This window comes from Panthera pardus, unplaced genomic scaffold, assembly GCF_024362965.1.
Source record: "Panthera pardus isolate Hobbes unplaced genomic scaffold, ASM2436296v1 HiC_scaffold_2, whole genome shotgun sequence".
NCBI classification, from domain to species: domain Eukaryota; kingdom Metazoa; phylum Chordata; class Mammalia; order Carnivora; family Felidae; genus Panthera; species Panthera pardus.
In genome coordinates, this window is record NW_026526765.1 from 138,116,519 (window position 1) to 138,136,052 (window position 19,534).

General features: G+C 39.8%; 1 protein-coding gene across 5 annotated transcripts in view; it reads right to left on the reverse strand.

Moving 5' to 3' along the window:
- Positions 1 to 16,937: 16,937 nt before the first annotated feature.
- SNCAIP (synuclein alpha interacting protein) overlaps positions 16,938 to 19,534 on the reverse strand; it is a 156,865-nt gene continuing 154,268 nt past the window's right edge. For all 5 annotated transcript variants that reach the window (XM_019469557.2, XM_053907534.1, XM_019469556.2 and 2 more), the window contains one exon: positions 16,938 to 17,497. In XM_019469557.2, the coding sequence (XP_019325102.1) occupies positions 17,413 to 17,497 (85 nt within the window). In that variant the 3' untranslated portion in view covers positions 16,938 to 17,412. The remainder of the gene's footprint in view (positions 17,498 to 19,534) is intronic.

A 19,534-nucleotide genomic window follows, 5' to 3' on the forward strand; every position in this document is an offset into this window, starting at 1 on the left:
GTGACTGTGTGTTTGCCATGTGTCTATCTTCTTTTGTAAAATACTGGTTCAGATAGTTTGCTGATCTTAAAATTGAGTACTGGTACTTTATATATTCAGGATTTCAATCCCTTGTCAGAAATATGTACTGTGGTTATTTTATACTGTCTGTGGCTTATCTTTTGTTATCTCGGTGGTGTCTTTTGAGGAGCAAATTTTTTACGTTGCTTAATTCCAAGTTATTTTTTTCTCTTGTTGTTAGGGTGCCCTGTCCAGGAAAATCCTTGCTTCCAATCCAAAGTAACAAGTATTTTTCTCATACTTCCTCTAGAAATTTCAAACGTTAGACTTTTATATATAGGTCTACGATCCATTTTGAGTTCATTTTTATTATGCTCTAGCATTCAAGTTTCTTTTATCCATTGTATTAGTCAGGGTTCTCTAGGGTGGGACCGGGAGGGAGGGAGAAAGAGAGCTTTTAAAGAGTGAGTTCATATGGTCACAGAAGCTTGGTAAGTTCACAATCTGATGCAGAGGCTGGAGACTCAGGAAAGAGATGCAGTTCAAAGGCTGTCTGCTTGTAGAATTCTTTTTGGCTCAGGGGACATAAGTTTTCATTCTATTAAAGCCTTCAACTGATTAGATGAGGCCCACCCAAATTAGGGAGGGCAGTCTGCTTCACTCAAAGTCCGCCAATTTAAATATTAATCTCATCAGAAAATGAAAACAAAAATCCTAAAAGAAATATCCAGAATAATGTTTGGCTACATATTTGGACAAACATTATTTTGCCAAACTGACCCAGCCAAACTGACACATAATTTCACCATCACATCCACACAGATATCCAATTGTCCTAGGACCACTTGTTGAAAATTCTGTCCTTTTCCCACTGAATTACCCTGAGAATGTGGTCAAAACTCAGCTGAGCATATATGTGTGGGTCTCTCTACTTTTGGATTCTATTCTGCTCCACTGATGTATATAGCTATCTGCCAATACAACAGTCTTGAGTTCTGTAGTTCTGCAGCAAATCTTGAATTCCGGGAGGGTAAATCCTTTCACTTTCCCCCTCTTTTCCAAAGGTATTTTGGCTTTTCTATATCCTTTGCATTTCTACATATATATAAATATATATATATTTATATATTTTGAAATATATATTTATAATATTTATGTATATAACATATTTTTATATATGTTTATATATTTATATATTTTTATATATAATAATTTTTATATATAAATCTATATTTAATTCTATTGATTAAATAGATCAATAATTCTATTGATTCAATTCTATTGATTAAATGATTATATATAATTAAATATTTAAATATTTAAATTTTTATATATAAATATAAATATTTATTTATATATAAATTTTTATATATAAATATAAATATTTAAATATTTAAATATTTAATTATATATAATAATATATTTATATATTTTTTATATATTTATTTATATATTATATATACTTATTTAATATTTATACATTTATATATTTATATTTATATTTATATATTTTGAAATCAACATGCCAATTTCTTAAAAAATAAAATTCTTTCAGGAATTTAATTGGGATTGTAGAGGAGCTACAGACCCATTTGGGACAATCAAGATCTTAACAATATAGAAATTTCAATCCATAAACTTTATTCTTGTGTTTCTTGTCTTCAATGTTTTGTAGTTTTCAGTGTACAAGTCTTACATGTATTTAGTTTTTTACTAAGTAGTCTCCTTTTTGATGCTATTGCAAAATATTTTTAAAATTTCACTTTGTAATTATTCACTGATACTATATAAAAATGCAATTTATTTTGTTTATTGCCCTTATATCCTGAGACCAAGCAAAATTCACTTCCTAATTCTAGTAGTTTACTTTGTATATTCCTTAGTATTTTCTCTGCACACAATCATGTCATTTGTGAATGAAGACAATTTTATTCTTTTCCAAGTTGCAGGCATTTTATTGCTTTTCCTTGCATTAATACAAGTCCAGGAATTCCATTACAATTTGCAGCGATTCGATTGCTCATCCTTGCTTTATTCCTAATTTTAATCTCAAGGGAGATAGTAACATTTTCACCATTATATAGAATATTAGCTGTAGGCTTTTCTGATGGCTTTTATCGTGTTAAAAGTGTACCTTTTTCCTCAATGTCTACAAGTTTTTACTTGTGAAGGGATATTAAGTTTTGTCAAATGCTTTTACTATAACTATTAATATAGTCATATGTTTTTCTATTTTATTGTTTTTTTGTGGTAAATCGTATTGAATCGTTTAAAAATTGTAAAAATCAACCATGCATCCCTGAAATAAGCCCCACTGGGTAAAGATGTATTATTCTTCTCTGTATTGCCAGCTTCAGTTTGCTAAAATTTTGTTGAAGATTTTTGGCTTCTATTTTCACAAGGAATATTTATCTGCAGTTTTCTTTTTATGTATTTATCTGATTTTGATATCAGGGTAATAAAATGAATTGGGAAATATACCCCTTCCCTTGATTTTCTGAATTTCTGTGAAATCAGCATCATTTCTTAAACGCTGGACAGAGTTCACTAGTGGAACTATCTTGATCTGAAATTTTCACCAAGTTTTTTAAAAAGTAACTAATTCAAATTATATATTATTTAACATTAAAAAATTTTTAAAAGTTCATTTATTTTTCAGAGAGAGAGAGAGAGAGAGAGAGAGAGAGAGAGAGAGAGACAGACAGACAGCAGGGGAGGGGCAGAGAGAGAGGGAGATACAGAAATTGAAGCAGGCTCCAGGCTCTGAGCTGTCAGCACAGAGCCTGACACAGGGCTTGAACCCACGAACTGTGGGATCATGACCTGAGCTGAAGTTGATGCTTAAGTGACTGAGCCACCCAGGCGTCCCCTCTTTTTATTGCTTCTTAATGTGGAAACTTATATAAATGATTTTAGACTTTTCTTCTTTTCAATATATGCATTAAATTTAAAAGTTTGCCACTTAGCATTGCTGATGCTATATCCCACAATTTGTGGGATTGTGGGATTGTGTTTTCCCTATTTTTCATTTTAAAGCTTTTTTCTAACTGCCTTCGTAATTTCTTCTTTGAACCAAAGATACACACACAAACATTTAAACATATAAGGAAACGGAATTATATTTTATTTGTATTTTTAACCTGCCGTTTTCCTTTATGGTAATATCAAGAACACCTTTCTGATAAATAATTCCCTGCAGCACCTTTCTTAGTGAATACAGTTTAGTACATTACGGAAGTATCACACGAAATTTATTTAAACTAAATCACTGTTGTTGGCTAGCTTAGTTATTTCCAATTTTTCAGTTACAAAGTGTTGTGATAAATATCCTCATACATTAACTTTTGTATAATGAAGACATTTTTTCATTATATAGCTTTCTTTTTTAATTTTTTTTTAACGTTTATTTTATTTTTGAGACAGAGAGAGACAGAGCATGAACGGGAGGGGCAGAGACAGAGGGAGACACAGAGTGGGAAGCAGGCTCCAGGCTCTGAGCCATCAGCCCAGAGCCTGACGCGGGGCTTGAACTCACGGACCGTGAGATCGTGACCTGAGCTGAAGTCGGACGCTTAACCGACTGAGCCACCCAGGCGCCCCTACATTGTATAGCTTTCTAAAAGTGGAGTTGTTATGTAAGTTGTTATGTTATGCTCTTTCAAAGCAGTTTCCCATTTTGTACCGACTTCTTGGGCCTAACCCTACATATTTTACATGTTTAATTTTTCCCCGCAGAGTTGATGTGGTCTGTGGGCTGCAGCAGCCCTTAGGCATGGTGATTTGGCATTCACAGAGATGAAAAATAGTCAAGTGCCAACACCCAAGATTGTGGGGGGAGGGTCTTACATATAGCATCTGGATTTTCAGATTCTCCTGGAAAAGTGTGAATCTGACAGCACTAAGCCAAAATTCCTACATGGTAAGAATTAGTGGGAAAGGAGTAATTACTTTAGAAAGGGTAGGCTCCTTCCATTTTGTCATAACTCTTACCTAGCCTTGTCACTTGATTAGGCCACGGCTTGACTCTTAACAGGATCTGGGTTCACAGCCCTTGAATTGCTGGGATAGAACCTATTGGAAAACTCAGGCCAGTCATGTACAGGCAAACCCCGATTTACCATTCCAAACCATGTGACATTTCCCAGTGGGTACAATTGCCTCCTTCTGCTTCTTTCTCTAGGAAATTCTAGACCTCCCCTTGGTAACCTATCAGATTTGTCCTTCCAGGAGGAAACTTCATTCTTTTGAGATAGAGCACAGAGCTATTCTCTGTGCTTTAATCCAATGAGTTTTTCTAGGTGAACATTATCTCTAGAGCTAGGCAAACATATGTCAGATTTTTCAGGTCTCAGTTTTAAGGATATATTGAAAGCATAGCCCTCCCCCACTTGTCATTTTTAATTCATGACACAGTTATGTTAGGATCAAATTATTAATGTGGGATGACTGCTGTCATTCCTCTACTCTATCCAGCCAAAGAGAATTCTCTAATTACCAAATCAATTTCCAGATTGTTTTTCTTCCTAAAAAAAATTTTTTTTTCTGCTAACAGAGAGGTAAGGTCAATATGCATGATGAAGTGATACAAAAAATAGTGAAGAAAGGCAGAAAAAGGAGAATTATGTGTTGAGAGATATTATAGGGAATTGTGAATGGAAAGGCTCTGTATTGGCACCAAGTGTGACGGTGGGGGTGCAGAGTAGAAGAAGGAAGGGGGTTTTAATAAATATTGTTATGGTATTTGAATCTGGATCCCCTTTATGGTTCTCAGGAAACCTAAGGAAAGGGTTTGAGTTATTGAAATTGCTTTTGGTTGCGGGAAGCTGTTTCTTGACTGCAGTCTTGCTCTGAGACCCAACTGTGTCTGCCCCAGGTTTATAAGGTTACACAGGCTTGTGGATTGGTTTTCCTTGCTCATATCCATCTTATACTGTGCTCTGGTTATATTAATTTGCTGTTCATGAGACAGTAAGTACTGGCCACCTGTTTCAACAGATTTTAAGATTGTTCCTTCTGGCCGAGAGTTTTGTTGTGCACCCTGTTCTTAAAAAAAATCGAAGACCTAGACAATCAAGACACAGATTTCTGTTCTCCTTTTCTGTTTATATTTCTCATTCAATGGTTTTTCTGAGGTAGGGAGTCCATATGAAAGGTCACAATGCTTCTGGCTCTAGGGTTGGATTTCTTAAACACATCCCCAGGTCAACTGGAGTGCTTGAGTTTATTACTTTTTAAAAACCAAACCCCTGCCAAGTGAAAGGAGAGAAGGGCATGTTTAGATGAAAGTGCTTGATGTTCAAATTCTGTAGTCTGTTGACATTTTATTGCTCAGTGCAATTTTTCCTATCCTTCGGGGCATTTTGCTTAATGGTTTCCCAGGAACACTACGATGAGGCTTCAAAGCAAGCCCTAGGTTTTAGCAACAATGCTGTTATTCCAGTTTATATGAGTCACATGTCCAAAGTCTTGTACACAAGTTCTTCCCATAAACACTTATGCCCAGAAAATATGGTAAGCCATGTTAACAAGCCATATTGGATGTCCCACACTAATATGGAAATGAATCAGGTAATTCCAATGTAAAAGATTTTTGCGGGAACTTGGCGGGGAAGAGAGGTGTTATTAAACTAGATTTTAGCCGTATTATACTAAATTCATGTAAGGGTATCTGTTACCAGAAGCATATAGTACTGGCTGTTGAGTACAAACTTGTCAGTAAGAATTGGCTATGTAGGTGTGATGCCTTTAAACACTGAATTATAACAAATACTCCAACAAGTTGATGTATGACCCCGAGAAGTCTGTCCTTCATGACTATTTATTCCATGAGTCAAGAGGAATATAAGCTAGTTATCTGCTTTCAGGTGGTTCTCATCTTTTTGACCCCCATGTATGCTAGTAAAACATGGCTTTCTGAGGGGACCCATTTTAGTATTTTTAGGGTTATTAGACTTGGCACTCAAAGTGCTATCTGATTCTTCTCTTTCAATGATCTCCTTCCAGAGCCGATTCTTCCTCCCTCTTTCTGTATTTGCACGGGGTTGGGTACTTGTCATGGTCAACTCGATCAGTCTGAATGAGAGCTTTTCTTGGAAGGCAGGCCCACTGACATGAGTAGGCCTGGAGGAAGAAATGGCTGGCGTTAATTTAACTCAGAAACAAAAGTTACTGAAAGGGTTGGTGGAATCTCATTCTCTGGAGAGTTAATAAACTTAGTCCATGCTTCCATTATCTGAGAGGGTATACATGTACTACTTCTAGCAAGTATGGAGGGCAGGGCACTGACCTCTCAAGTCTCTGCACAGAGTACCATGCTTTTGCTTTCCACATGTTTATTACCAAAAAGCGGAAGAAAGTGTGCTCTTACCTTACAATAAGAAAATGTAATGGCAGGTAGAGTTGGCAGAGCCACTTCTATGGTGATGGTTTCTATCAGCACAATCCTCCAGGAACGAATGTCAGCCAGACCTGCAATGTTTAGGAGACCGTGGGGTCTGAACTTGTGTTTAGGAAAATGTTGACACGTATTTGAAACTTCATCTGACACATTCTGCAATACTCACTGCCCAAGAGAAGACATTTTCATCCCTGGTTTTTAATGTTATTCTCTTTTGAGGGCTTAGGGATGGACCTCAACGTTATTTTAACATCGGTTCCTCCAAGCAAGGACATTTACTTGATTAGGTAGCCAATTGAGAAACTCTGTTGCTGAACATTTTCTATGGTATGGGCTGTGTGTGCTCCTTAGGGTTTGTGGTATGTCTGAAAAACATAAGGGGCACGGGATTCAATTCTTTGAGTCTTGTCTAGAAGGAGTATGAAGGATATTCAAATAAAGTAACTATTTTTAAGTGTCCATTGGACCAAGAAAAGTTCTAGCAAAATGGCGCTGAAATCAGAGGTGTGATTTTTCAGAATGTAATTCTAGGAAGGAACGATACCTAGGAATTCACTTGGAAAGCTGCTCTTATAGATACAAGCAGAAAGGTGTTCCATCCTTTTCTGACCACTCTGAAACTTAAGGATAAATTACTTCCTGCTGGAGACTTATCATTACCATTCAGCAACTGTTGGGAATGTGACGCGACAGGATTGTTCTTGCAGATTTGTGCATGGATCCAGATAAGCCTCGAGGTTTGCAGCCATGTTGCCAAGAATCTATTCAGACGAGGCACAAATGGAATTGTTCTTTTCTCCTTAAAGCCTGGACAGGTTTTGGAAATAGGCTGTGACTATAAATCTTGCACATGAATTGAAGAAGGCAACCACCATCAGTAACAACTAGTCACTTCTCAATTTACTCAATATTTACTTCCTGTACCTGCAATTTACTGCTTGGACCAAGTTCATGAAAGTTTTAAATATGTTTATGTTTAAAAATACAGCTCTTTCAATAACGATGAATGTAAAGGAGATAAATGCTACAGTGATGAGTAACTCTAGTAATTTGCTTACATGTTCTTTGTGCTAAGTTAGTATATATGTGGAGGCTGATGATGTGAAGGAGGAGCATGAGGGGAGAGAAGGGAATGTGAGTTAGTCACCTGTGAAAAGATTTTTTATTATTATTTATTTTGAGAGAGAGACACACAGAGAGAGAGTGTGCATGTGCGTGAGAAGAGAAAGGGCAGAGAGGAGAGAGAGAATCCCATGCAAGCTCCATGCTGTCAATGGAGACCCTGATGTGGGGATCAACTGGATGAGCCATGAGATCATGACCTGAGCTGCAATCAAGAGTCAGATGTTTAATGGACTGAGCCCCCCAGGCACCTCAAGATTTTTTGAGCAATGGGAAATGGATGCAAAAAAAAAAAAGCATTGAGGGAGAGGAGCTTAATGTACAAGAGAACTTCTCTTCCACCTCTCATTGACAATTCTTTTCTTTGAACTCAGAGAACATGCTTTACCTGTGTTGTAGGGTGAGTTTTCCTCCATCACATACCACCTCTCCCTGCCCCACCGGCCCTGCTCTTTCTCCCACCAAGCCAAGACCTGGCCCGTGCATTTGGAACTTATGGGGGCTAAGGACACAGAATAGGCTTTTTTGTGATGTAACCCAAGTTGCACGAGGAAGGAAGAGTAACTCAAGTTACTCTTTCAGTGTAAGTTACAGACAGTATCCATGGTAGCACTAAGTTCATCTTTGCCATGAGAAGAGAAGGCTGGTAGCCCCACCCACCTCCACGTGGAAGATCCTTGACGCCATCCTCACCCCACTCCACACCCTGCCTCGCGGGGCAAGAGAGGAGAGCCCATGCTGAATGCTGAACCCAAGAGGGGGCTGAGCCTTGAACTGAGTGGTAGGGGGAAGTTTCAGAGGGAAGACCTAGGAGGAGGATCAAGGAGTGTGTGAGTTAAGGTCGTCTGAGAAGCGACCACCTAAATGGGATTAGATGTGTAAGAACTTCCTTGAGGGACACACGTCTGAAGGATAAAGGAGAGGGGGCAGGATCAGGCAGGGGGAGCCTTCAGACTGGGATGCAGTGTTGACATGTGTGGAAGGAGAGAGGGAAGGGCCGGAAATCATATGGGAAGAGCCTCAGACAGCAGAGTATCGTGGAGAAAATAATGGCGAGATTAAGGAGACTCCCAGTCCAGCTGGCAAGAAGATATGTTTGGGCTCTAATACCCCTTCTGTGCCCAGTCATTGTCCAAGAAAAACAGGGCGGGGAGTGTGGCCGTGAGGTGAGCACCACAATGGTGTGGGAGGCATGTCCCACGGTAGCTTCTCTTGAAGACAGCTGAGCAGGGTTACCGTCATGGCCGCCAGAGGAGGGACACGTGGTGTTGTCACAGGAAGGGTCATAGTGAAGGTCTAAGGGTCTATGACCTTGGCCCTGGGTCTGGGTTAGAGCAAGAAGACAAGCTGAATTATACAGAGAACTCACTTCTGAATCATTGCCCACCTGCCTGTGGGTTGGAAAATACCACTTGATCAAGTTAAGGACTCACTAAACATTTTCCAAAATTCTCTGAGTTGGACAAGCTACCGGCCAGTTGCCGTGGACATGTAATGCTGTGTTCATATCTGCAATTGTCATTTTGATAATAGAATTATATGGGGACAGGGGTGGTCAATCAGTGTATCTGAGTGTATCTGTCCACCTTTATTAAATTTTAACCTTACAGGGCACCTGCCTGGCCTTGGCCAAACTCAAAGTGATTTCTCCCAACTCTGAAGAACTAAGCCCCCACTACACATACAGTTTCTTTCTTTTCTTTTTCTTTCTTTCTTTCTTTCTTTCTTTCTTTCTTTCTTTCTTTCTTTCTTTCTTTCTTCCTCTTGGTTTATTTATTACAGAGAGAGAGCATGTGCTCAGGGAGAGGTCAAGAGAGGGGGAGAGAGAGAATCCCAAGCAGGTTCTGCTCAGGGCAGAGCCCAACGTGGGGCTCGAACCCACAACCACAAGATCATGACCTGAGATGAAATCGAGTCGGACGCTCAATGAACTGAGCCACCCAGGAGCCCCACACATACTGTTTCTCTCTTGCACTTGACCTCTGTGTGTCTATGACTTCTCCCATCCTCAAAAGACAACGAGCAACTTGAAAGTAACAGTTGTCTTACACTTTGAATCAGCACTGCCTTACACACATAGTTGTTTTGGGGTTTGACATCAGGTAAGCAAAGGGATTGAGCAGCCTGGGGTATAAGCTGGGAAAAAAAAAAACAAACCTGAAGAAACATTTATTTCAGCCTACTTTACTTTCAGAAGGTTCTAGCAGTGACTTATAATAGAAGACACAGATGTGTCACAATCATGAAAAAGGATAAATGTATAGAATGCTTTCAATTTATATAATGCTATATGTCAAATATATTTCAAAAGAAAGAATAAAGAAATAAGGACAAAGGAAAGGGGTGAAGTTGGCATGGGTACAATGAGAAATCACTGAGCTAAGGATTGCTACTGAGATTGAATGCAAACTTTACTTCTGACCTTTTCCTGGCAGGCAAGACGAAAAGGAAAACACAAGTTATATAAGGTTCTTATTAGCTAATAAAAAAAAAGCATGCCAGTTTTTCTATACAAGCAGATTTTTTTTCGAGCACTAACTTTAAGGAGAACTTATTTTATGGTCCCTTATAAAGCCATTGACTTTGAAAATATATGATGGTTTCAATAACAGTTTTATAAAAAAAAATATAGGGAAACTTTTTTTTTCCTGTATGGCCATTTCTTATATTGATTTTTGATAAATGCCATAGTTCAGAGAGGACATTTCTTTGGGGACTTAGGATGTAGTTCAACCTTCAGCAGTGAAACGAGATTGATGGATTATGTCTGGGCCTGTAGCCTGGGAACCATGGGATACAGTAATAATGCCCACAGGCTAAGTATCAACTTGAGATGATTAGCAAACAAATGAAGTTGTATTAAAACAAAATATAACTTTGGCTGTATTTTTTTTTTTTTTAATCTGGCTAAATAGCTCTGCCCTGACAAATACATTTTGTCTTGACACTGGGCCTTTACCATAACAAACTCCATGTAGGTACAATAATCTAAAATTGATTCCACTAGGACCCGAACTCCTACTAAGACAAATCCTGGAGGATGTGACAAACAAACGTTCCAGAGGAAAAATCCTTGGGTTTACAGATCCGTTGAAGCACCCAACACAGAGGAACCAGTTGCTTTTAAATTCGGAGATTCTTCAAGACTTGAATGTGCCTAATATGCTTTCACAGATTGAGTTCCCTGGTAAACAGACTCTGATTTAGCGATGAGTGCATAGTTTATTGCAGATGGCTTGGGGAAACAACACCTAAGGAAGACGAGAGAAGAGGAGGGGGAGGGAAGGGAGAGGAGGAGAGCAGGATAAAGCAGAGGAGGACGTTGGGTGAAAGCCATGGGGAGCTCTGAATTTGCATGGCTTTTTGGGGTTGTATCCAGTTGGATGAGGAGCTGGGTCTGTACACCCCCACAAAGACCACTCACTGGGGACAAGCTGTCCTCGGAAAGGGTGTGCTCTTGGGCAAGGTGGCTTTCTTTAGCAAATGGCAACTCTCTGAGAAAGCTAACATCTCAGGGCCAGCAGCACTGCCAATGACTGGGGACTAAGCCCCAGACTTTTGAAGGTGGCACATCATAATCTATCAAAGGATTTTATCCGCACAGTGTTTTTGTTTTCGGTTTTGTTTTTCCAAACTAGCAAAACATACTTTAATCCTGAAGCACAGCTAAAATATTTCCCAAACCTAATGGTAGACAAAATATAATTTGTGAAACGCTGCTCTATTCCAATGACCAGATGTAGACTCTTTATTCTTGAGGATAAGTACCTCGTTTCGGTTTTATATTGGGCTACTCTTCCCAGAAGCTAGATGGAAGAGACTTAGTCAATGAAAAGAGCTTATTTTACTCACATAATTTGGGGGGAGAGTCCAAGGCCTGTGTAGCTGCTCACGGAACCGGGTTCTACCTCTTTTCTTCTGGTCCCTTTTTGGCATGTAATTTTTGTTCTCATGGCTGTAAGAGGTGCTGCTCTGCCCGAAAGGGAAAAGCGGCAAAGGACAAATGCCAGGCAAGCTTCTTCCTCCACAAAACATTCAGAGGCACCGTATGCTTTCTACTGGCTTTTCATTCGCCAGAACAGTCACGTGACCGTTCCTAATTTCCAGTGCGTCTGGTAAAGTGATTTTACCTGAGAACATTTAACTGGTTTCTCCTAATTGGGAAGAACAAGAGAAAGGATCCTGAGAAGGCAGCTAGCACTGCTGACCACAAATAATAGCTGTTAAATCCTTCCTTGTTCCTGACTGGCTGGGCAACTGCAAGAACAAATACCGTAGAAGGAAAAGAAATACAGTTATACGATATTCCTATGGATATGAGCACAACATCGCAACAGATGGCTATATTTTCCAAATTTATCCGGTTTAACTCAGACTTTCCACATTTCATCAAAAGCTATATACATTTATTACCCTAGATTTATGGTTGCCTTTCTACCACGTGGGACAGAGCTGTGCACGTGGTAGACACTGACTGTGTATTCATATGTGTGTGTGTGTGTGTGCATGCGTGTTGTGTAAACAGAGGAATGTCTTTGGCATACATTATGGCACTCTACTGAGTCATGAAGTCATAAAATATATCCTGTGTCTTGCTGACATTCATGGGAAGCCCCCCCCAGTGGTGGTTGAGGAGGAACACTGAGGATGGGTTTTAGTCCTTGCTTTGCTGTGTTTGGTCTTCATTACAACACTGTCAGATGGGTAGCTTCTGGATAATTTGATTTTTTATGTATAGATTTTAGACAATCTTGAGAAATAACAATGGAAAAGCTACTCTAAGATTTAAAAAGTAGGGGCACCTGGGTGGCTCAGTCGGTTGAGCGTCCGACTTCAGCGCAGGTCATGATCTCATGGCTCATGAGTTCGAGCTCCCTGTCAGGCTCTGCGTAGACAGCTCAGAGCCTGGAGCCTGCTTTGGATTCTATGTCTCCCTCTCTCTCTGCCCCTCCCCTGCTCATGCTCTGTCTCTCTCTCTCTCTCTCAAAAAAATAAAAATTAAAAATGAAGATCCCTTATTGAAAAATTGTTCTCTCTTCTACCTATCCCATTCAGAAAAGATGTCTCCCTTTCTATATGATTTTTAACTTTCTGCATAGGAAATTACAGTTGAATATGATTTCCACAGTTACACATTAAACACACAGACACACTAAACAGAAGAAGAGTGTGATGGGCCCACTGATATTTCTTTAAAACACCTAATACTCTCTTCATATCCACCTCCAGGGTTAAGGGCTCTCCATTCTTCCCCTCTCCTTGAGGACGGGTCTTTTTCTGTCTCCTCAAGTACTGTCTCAAAGGACAATTCATAGCATCACAAAATTAGAAGCAGAGGCCACAGTGGACGCCAGATCATTCTGCATGTATGATATGCTCCCAGCCGATGCCAATGCCACGTTGCCTGGCCCCACTTTGAGTAGCAAGGCATTGGTTTTAAAGATTGGTGGCCTAATTGGAATTTTGGATAAGTTTTTACAAATACTGATGTCTGGGTTCCACCCGGAGAATTGAATTTATTTATTATAGGGTTGGCTTGGGCATCAAGTTTTTAAAAGTTCCCCCAGGAGATTCTAATGTTCAGCAGAGTTTGAGAACCAATAAGCTATGAACCAATTACAATACTTTTTTTCCCCACAGGTCCTTCCAAATACACAATTTGTTAATTTATGTATCCTTGTATGCTCCCGCTGTAGTTAATGCCAACTTCTGGGTGTTTTTGTTTTTGTTTTTTTTTAAATTATTTTTATTCCAAGAGAGAGCCTAGCACAGGACCCCATTCTTGGCATGGGCTCCATCAGAATCTGTTGACCACATCGGCATATAGAAAGAGGATTGTTTCTGCTTCTGTGCTGTGGCAAGAAAGGAGAGATTTCCTTTTCATTGTAAGTATGGGTCTAGCACGTTTCTATTTACTGCAACCCCTCTGCCAGGCTTCTTCCAAGGAAGATCCTATGAAAAGGGTTTCCAGATCTTGGGAGCCTAGGGCAGACAAAGGAGAAAAAATGGGGTGTGGAGATGTCAGCAAGAGAGAAAAAGGGAAAAACAGGAGGAGGAAGGGGTGGAAGAAGAATGGGGAAAAATGAGAAGAAAATAAGATGGGTATAAGGGTTGTAGGCGTTGAAAAATACTGAAAAAAATTGCCAGTAGATATTTACTAGCCACCATTTATGAGAGGTGACATAAAGATTCTTGTTGAGATGAAACAAAACAAAACATAGGGGCACCTGGGTGGCTCAATTGGTTAAGCGTCCAACTTCGGTTCAGGTCATGATCTTGCAGTTCATGAGTTCAAGCCCCGCATCGGGCTCTGTGCTGACAGCTCAGAGCGTAGAGCCTGCTTCGGATTCTGTGTCTCCCTCTCTGTCTGCCCCTGCCCGCTTTCTCTCTCTCTCAAAAATAAATAAACATTAAAAAAGAAACATAGGGTCTTGTTAGGAGACAGGAATCAAGCACTGAAAAAGTTACATTAAACTGTGCAGTGAAGAATAAAGGGGGAATAATACCAGAGATAACACAGGACTTTTAGAGAGACTGATCAACAAATGAGAGTTATAAGGCAATAGACAGCATAGACTCCATTTTTATGTGGGGAAATGGTATCAATCCTGTTGCAATGGATCCCTTATTCTTACTCGGCCTTATCAGTTCAACTCCAATTATGCATATAGGTGGCTACTGAAGAAGTAACATTTAACCCATTCTGTATCTGGGAGTCTTTCAGGCAGTTAAATATTTTATAGTTATTTCCTCTAGCACGTATGATCCAGTATGTTGTCTGCGAATATTTGCTTTGAGGAAAAAAATTAATTTTCAAAATTTACTTGAAGATGCCCTTTAAGAGTCTCATCCCCACTCCTAACACCACGATGCACCTCTAGAAGTTTCTTCTTAGAGGTGAGGTCTCGATAACTAATAAACATTAGTTTATGAGAATAAAGAATGGGAATTCAATCCAGTCAAAGTGGTGAAGGTTTGGTATCTGGTTATCTTTTCTGAGAAACATGGTTAATTTGATGTTTGAACTTGGGCAATATGAGTCCCTTCAGTGGCATAAAAGAAGCCGGCCTTTAAAAGATGCAGACAGATGCTGAGAGAGTTTTTTACAGTGGGGCTGAGTTTCCTGTTCTGCTGCATATAATTAGGCATGCAGTTAGAGCTTCACTCACTTTACTAGCCCAGGGGGAGGGAGGTGGGGCAGGGGTCCCAGACTTCAGCTTACTTAAAGGAAACACACTGTCTCTTTCTTTAACATCTAAGTGTGTCTCCATTTCCGTAAAGATAGAAGACTTTGTGCGTTCATTTTACAAAGTCTGCATAAAACTAAGCTTGTGGTAAGGAACACATCAGTTCTATTTATTTCAAGCAAGCATAATTTATCCATTTCATAAAGAACTTGGGTGGTAAAGACAGTGAACATGCCTGATTTAAGGATCAACATCTTTGGTGTCCTAACAACATCATTAGACACAGAATGCATTGCCTCGGCAGTCTGGCTAGTCTCCATTTCCTTGATATTCTGATTTTACCTTTTTTTTTTTAAATTCTTTTCTCTTCTGGGCTTAGTACTCTGGTATCTGCAATGCTTGCGTTGGGCACCTGGGTGGCTCAGTGGGCTAAACATCTGACTTGATTTTGGCTCAGGACATCATCCCGTGGTGTGTGAGATTGAGCCCCACGTGGAACTCTGTGCCGACAGTGCAGGACGTACTTGGGATTCTCTCTCTCCAAAATAAATAAATAAAAACTTTAAAAAATCTATAAACATTCAAAAAATCAATAAATGAAATGCTTGCATCAATAAACAACTGAAATGCCAATTTTCCAGGTCAAGGTAGCGTCTCTTTCTTTCAAACTCTTGGTTTTCTCTGCTATGTTTCATTGAGAACTCGGTGTCTGGCTCACAAAATCGCTATACAATGCTCAGCCCCCTTCAACTTTTAAGTTGAAAGACGCAGTCTGTCTAAGAACAAAGCTAGGGTGCCTCAGGGGGACAGAGAGAGCACTCTCTGGGTCCCCATTCCTTTGCAAGCCCCTTTCTAGAACTAAGTCCAAAAGGTTGGCTGTGTCACTCTACTGTCATCTCTTCAGCAGCCAGCGGAAAACACGGGAATCTAGGTTTCCCACCTGCTGGCCATAGATTCTCTATTAGAATTTCAACACCAGGACGCAGCAGGGAAATGTGAAGAAGGAGAAAGAGTACTTGAGTCCAAGGGGCCCAAATCAAAATAGGGCATCTCATTCGAGGAAAAGACAAGGTGAGCAAGGCGGAACCACACAGGGCACTGGGCTCTAACCAGGGGAACTCATAAGACCCACACAAGGACAGAGCAAACTGGTTGAAATGCCTAGGTGGAAAGGAACTTACCTACTGGCCTTGCTCTTTTCCAGATTTCTCGGGGAGGCAAGGTTTCTTGCCCACGACCAGAGTTGTCCAGAAGTGGAACCCATACCCACAACTCATGATTCCTGTGTGCGAGTCCAGTGGGTAACACACTGAAGAGAGGACATGGGGCAGGACAGGTAGGACAGTGCCGTGGTGATAATGAGCACACCCGTGCCGGAGCCAATTCTGCTAGTGACACGTAGCATGACTTCAGACGTAGGACCTAAGCTTTCCAAAGTTTTAATTTTGAAGCTATAAAAGGGTAACGGTAATATCTCCACATAAGTGTGGCTAGTACATAAAAGGCATTTGAATATTAGGCCCTTTTTCTATACCTTCCTTCGTCTTGTCAAGCTTAAGTTTGTCACACGATCCACATTGGCAAGACTGCATCTCAACTCAGTCTCTAGGCCTCTGGTGCCCACCAGGATACAGAATGGTCCACAGTTGACCGCAGAAACACTGCTAGTAACTGTAAATAGCATACAGTACTCCCTCCTACTGGTAAGAACACATTTGACTTCCCAACTCAAATTTGACAGGCCTCTTATGGGCCATGCCAACACTTTGAAAATAAAACTCTTGAAGTTTCAACAGAAATATATTCTTACATGATAGGACGAAACCATCTGGAACTTACTGCTTACATGCATTCAAAGAGCTGTATCAACAATAGGGTTGTTATAAACTCAGGCTCCACACTGTCTCCTAAAGGGATTAGACAGGTCTCATAATATGTTATAGACAGAAAAAGTGACCCAAGCAGGGGCTGAATCCTTAGCTGTCATTAGTATTTTCTCATGTCAACGCTGGGATTTGAGAAGACAGAAGGAATTGACTTACTTTATATACTTGTCTGATCCTTTAGTACTTAATGAAAACTAGAATGTTTTATTTCACCCCTATGGGAAAATAGCTAAACCCGGCAGTTTGTTCCTGAAATAAAATATCAGCAATCAAAATACTCTCAAGGTCCCTAAGAGACCAGAACATCACAGGCTGATTAGAAAGTAGGTGCCTCGAGCTTATAGGTGCTGTTAACATTGTTTTATTTCCTTTATACAAAAAGTAGAAATGACAGAAAAAATGCTCTTGACAGAAAACAGTACCACTGACCTGGTCTCACTGAGGAGCTGAGCCAAACTGCCCATTTTACTGGAAAAAGAATGTTCAATCAACATTAGCAAACACCCATGCAATGGATGAAATAAAAGATGGTACCGGTGGCTTGGTGGACGTTGTGTGGGCAGGCTGAACCAATCCACGCTCAAAACAACATAACATTTGCCTGATCATGCTTTTAAACAGCATCTCTTTAGAAACAAGTTATATATACAAATATCACCCCAAAATGTGTATTATAGAGTCTACTACTATAAATTTAAGGCATCCTGATATTGTTCTGCTGGTGAGGCATTGTTCTCATGATTCTATTTCCATAGTGGAGAGTCCAGAAACTTCCAAATGGTGTCCCAAGGGCGGCAATGAGAGATAATAAAAAAGTGATTTACAAGAAGAGTTCATTTGACTCTGGCTCAGCAATGTGCTTTATGCTGCAGGATTTCTTCATTTTTCTGTTGATGTCATTATGCCTAAGCAGAAGAGAAACCATAAAGGCCAGAATTAGATAAAATTATGGTCAAGTTACAAGACAACACCACTAAACAACTCACCAAAAATGGAAATTATCCTCATACAAACCACACTGAAGAACACTTCATTCCAGTAGGCAAATTATTTTCTTTTCATATAAACCACTCTTTAAACAATAAAAGCTATAGTCATGTAATAACGCATATTTATTGAACACTTTTAATTCAGTTCTGGAAGTAATTTCTCAAGCATGCTGACTGGAATCCAGGCACAATTCTAGTCCAGTGAATTTTATCAGAGTCAAATAAGATAATAAGCATAGTAATGCTGGTCGAGTGGAAACAAGAGCTGTTTCTAGCTGATTGACACGGATTCCCTGGTGATATCTTGAATCTCCAAAAAGCTTGAACCTTAATCACATAAAGAAGATGCTAAGGGGATGTGACTACTGAGTAGCAGCATGTTGGAAGACCCTAAGTAGGTAAGTCTAGGGGAAAAAGAAGAAACTAGGGAGCAGCAATGCTGTTTTCCCATCAATAATTGATACTTAGTGAGCCTATGGAAAGAAGGACAAGTCAAGCCCTGGAACAGTTCTGTTTCCTAAGTGAATTTCCCTCTAGGTAGATGCATTCATTTTCATGAGATATTACTCTCACTCTAGGTATAAGAATCTTCCAGAGAAGAGTTCTCTCCTGAAGGTGGGTAGCCTACATATTAATAAATTCCCTCTTGTTGGTACATCAGACAAAAACAGTGTTTCTGGGAATGCTACTTCCTAACATGAGGACATATGTGGATGAGAACCCGAGGTGGAGTTTTATGGCCTCAGAAATGTGCTCGCTTACAAAGACCATGTAGTCTATTCTCAGGGTTCTAGGAAATATTTGATTCTCATCAACATCTGAAAGTTCTAATTCTTACTTCTTTATTTGTCTGGATAAAACTTTTTTTAAAGAAAGATTTTGTTTCTAAGTAATCTCTATACCCAACAGGGGGCTTGAACTTAAAACCCTGAGATCAAGGGTCACCTGCTCTAGCGACTTAGCCAGCCAGGTGCCCCTAAACAGAACTTTGGAGCATTTCCAAAGACAAGAAAGGGAAGAAAGGGAAAAAAAACCCTGGCTGATTAAAAGATGTCCAAGGGACTTCCAATTAAACACGGTGGATTAAATACACTCATTTGCCACCCCTTTCTTACAAAACAACGCTAAAAGGAAAGTAAAGAAATAAAAAAAGGTATAAATCTCAACGAATGAGGGAAGTGAGCGAGGAGATGATAACAAAATACCAACACTTTCAGAAACAGGAAGGTTGATGGACCTGTGGAATTGATTTAGTAGAGGAGAAGACGCAGAAATCTAAACTTTCAGTCAGGGAACCCAACATATTGATTGGCGACAGTGGGTACTGAGTGGGTGCTGAGAGTGGGAGGTTGATTTGAAAAATTTGTGGAAGTAATAGTTCATATCCCAGATTACCTCTCCAACCCAATGAGGCCAGGTGACTGTCCCTTTCCCAATGTGAAGGAAGACTGGAAGTTACAATTTGCAAGGCATGAACCAGAGAGACTCTGAATTCAGCTGAAGGGGGTGGAAACCATGAGATTAAATGAACATTTCCCTAAGTGAGAAAGCGAGAATAGAATTCTCAACCCGTCTCCTATTGGTCTGACTCATGGATTCTTGGCACTCAGGTTACTGACTCTACCAGGAGACTGTAGTTGCCTTAGCTTGATAAATCAACTGGCCAAGAGAAAAGACCTACAAATACTGCCACTTCAGGATTTTCACAAAAAAAGAGCCTAGTCCTTGCCAGTGTGTATATGAAGCAACATCTACCAGTCAGAGAGCTTCGCCCATAAAATCAGAGCTTCTATTCAGCTTTACTGTTTTGTTCTTTAATATAAATGAGTTAGGAATCATCAGACATTTGAGTAAAGTGCTACTAGGGAAGACAGGGACCAAAATAAAGAGAGAAATGGAAGTCAAAGTTAACAGAGATAACATAGGGAGACAATGAGAACTTTAAACATTTTT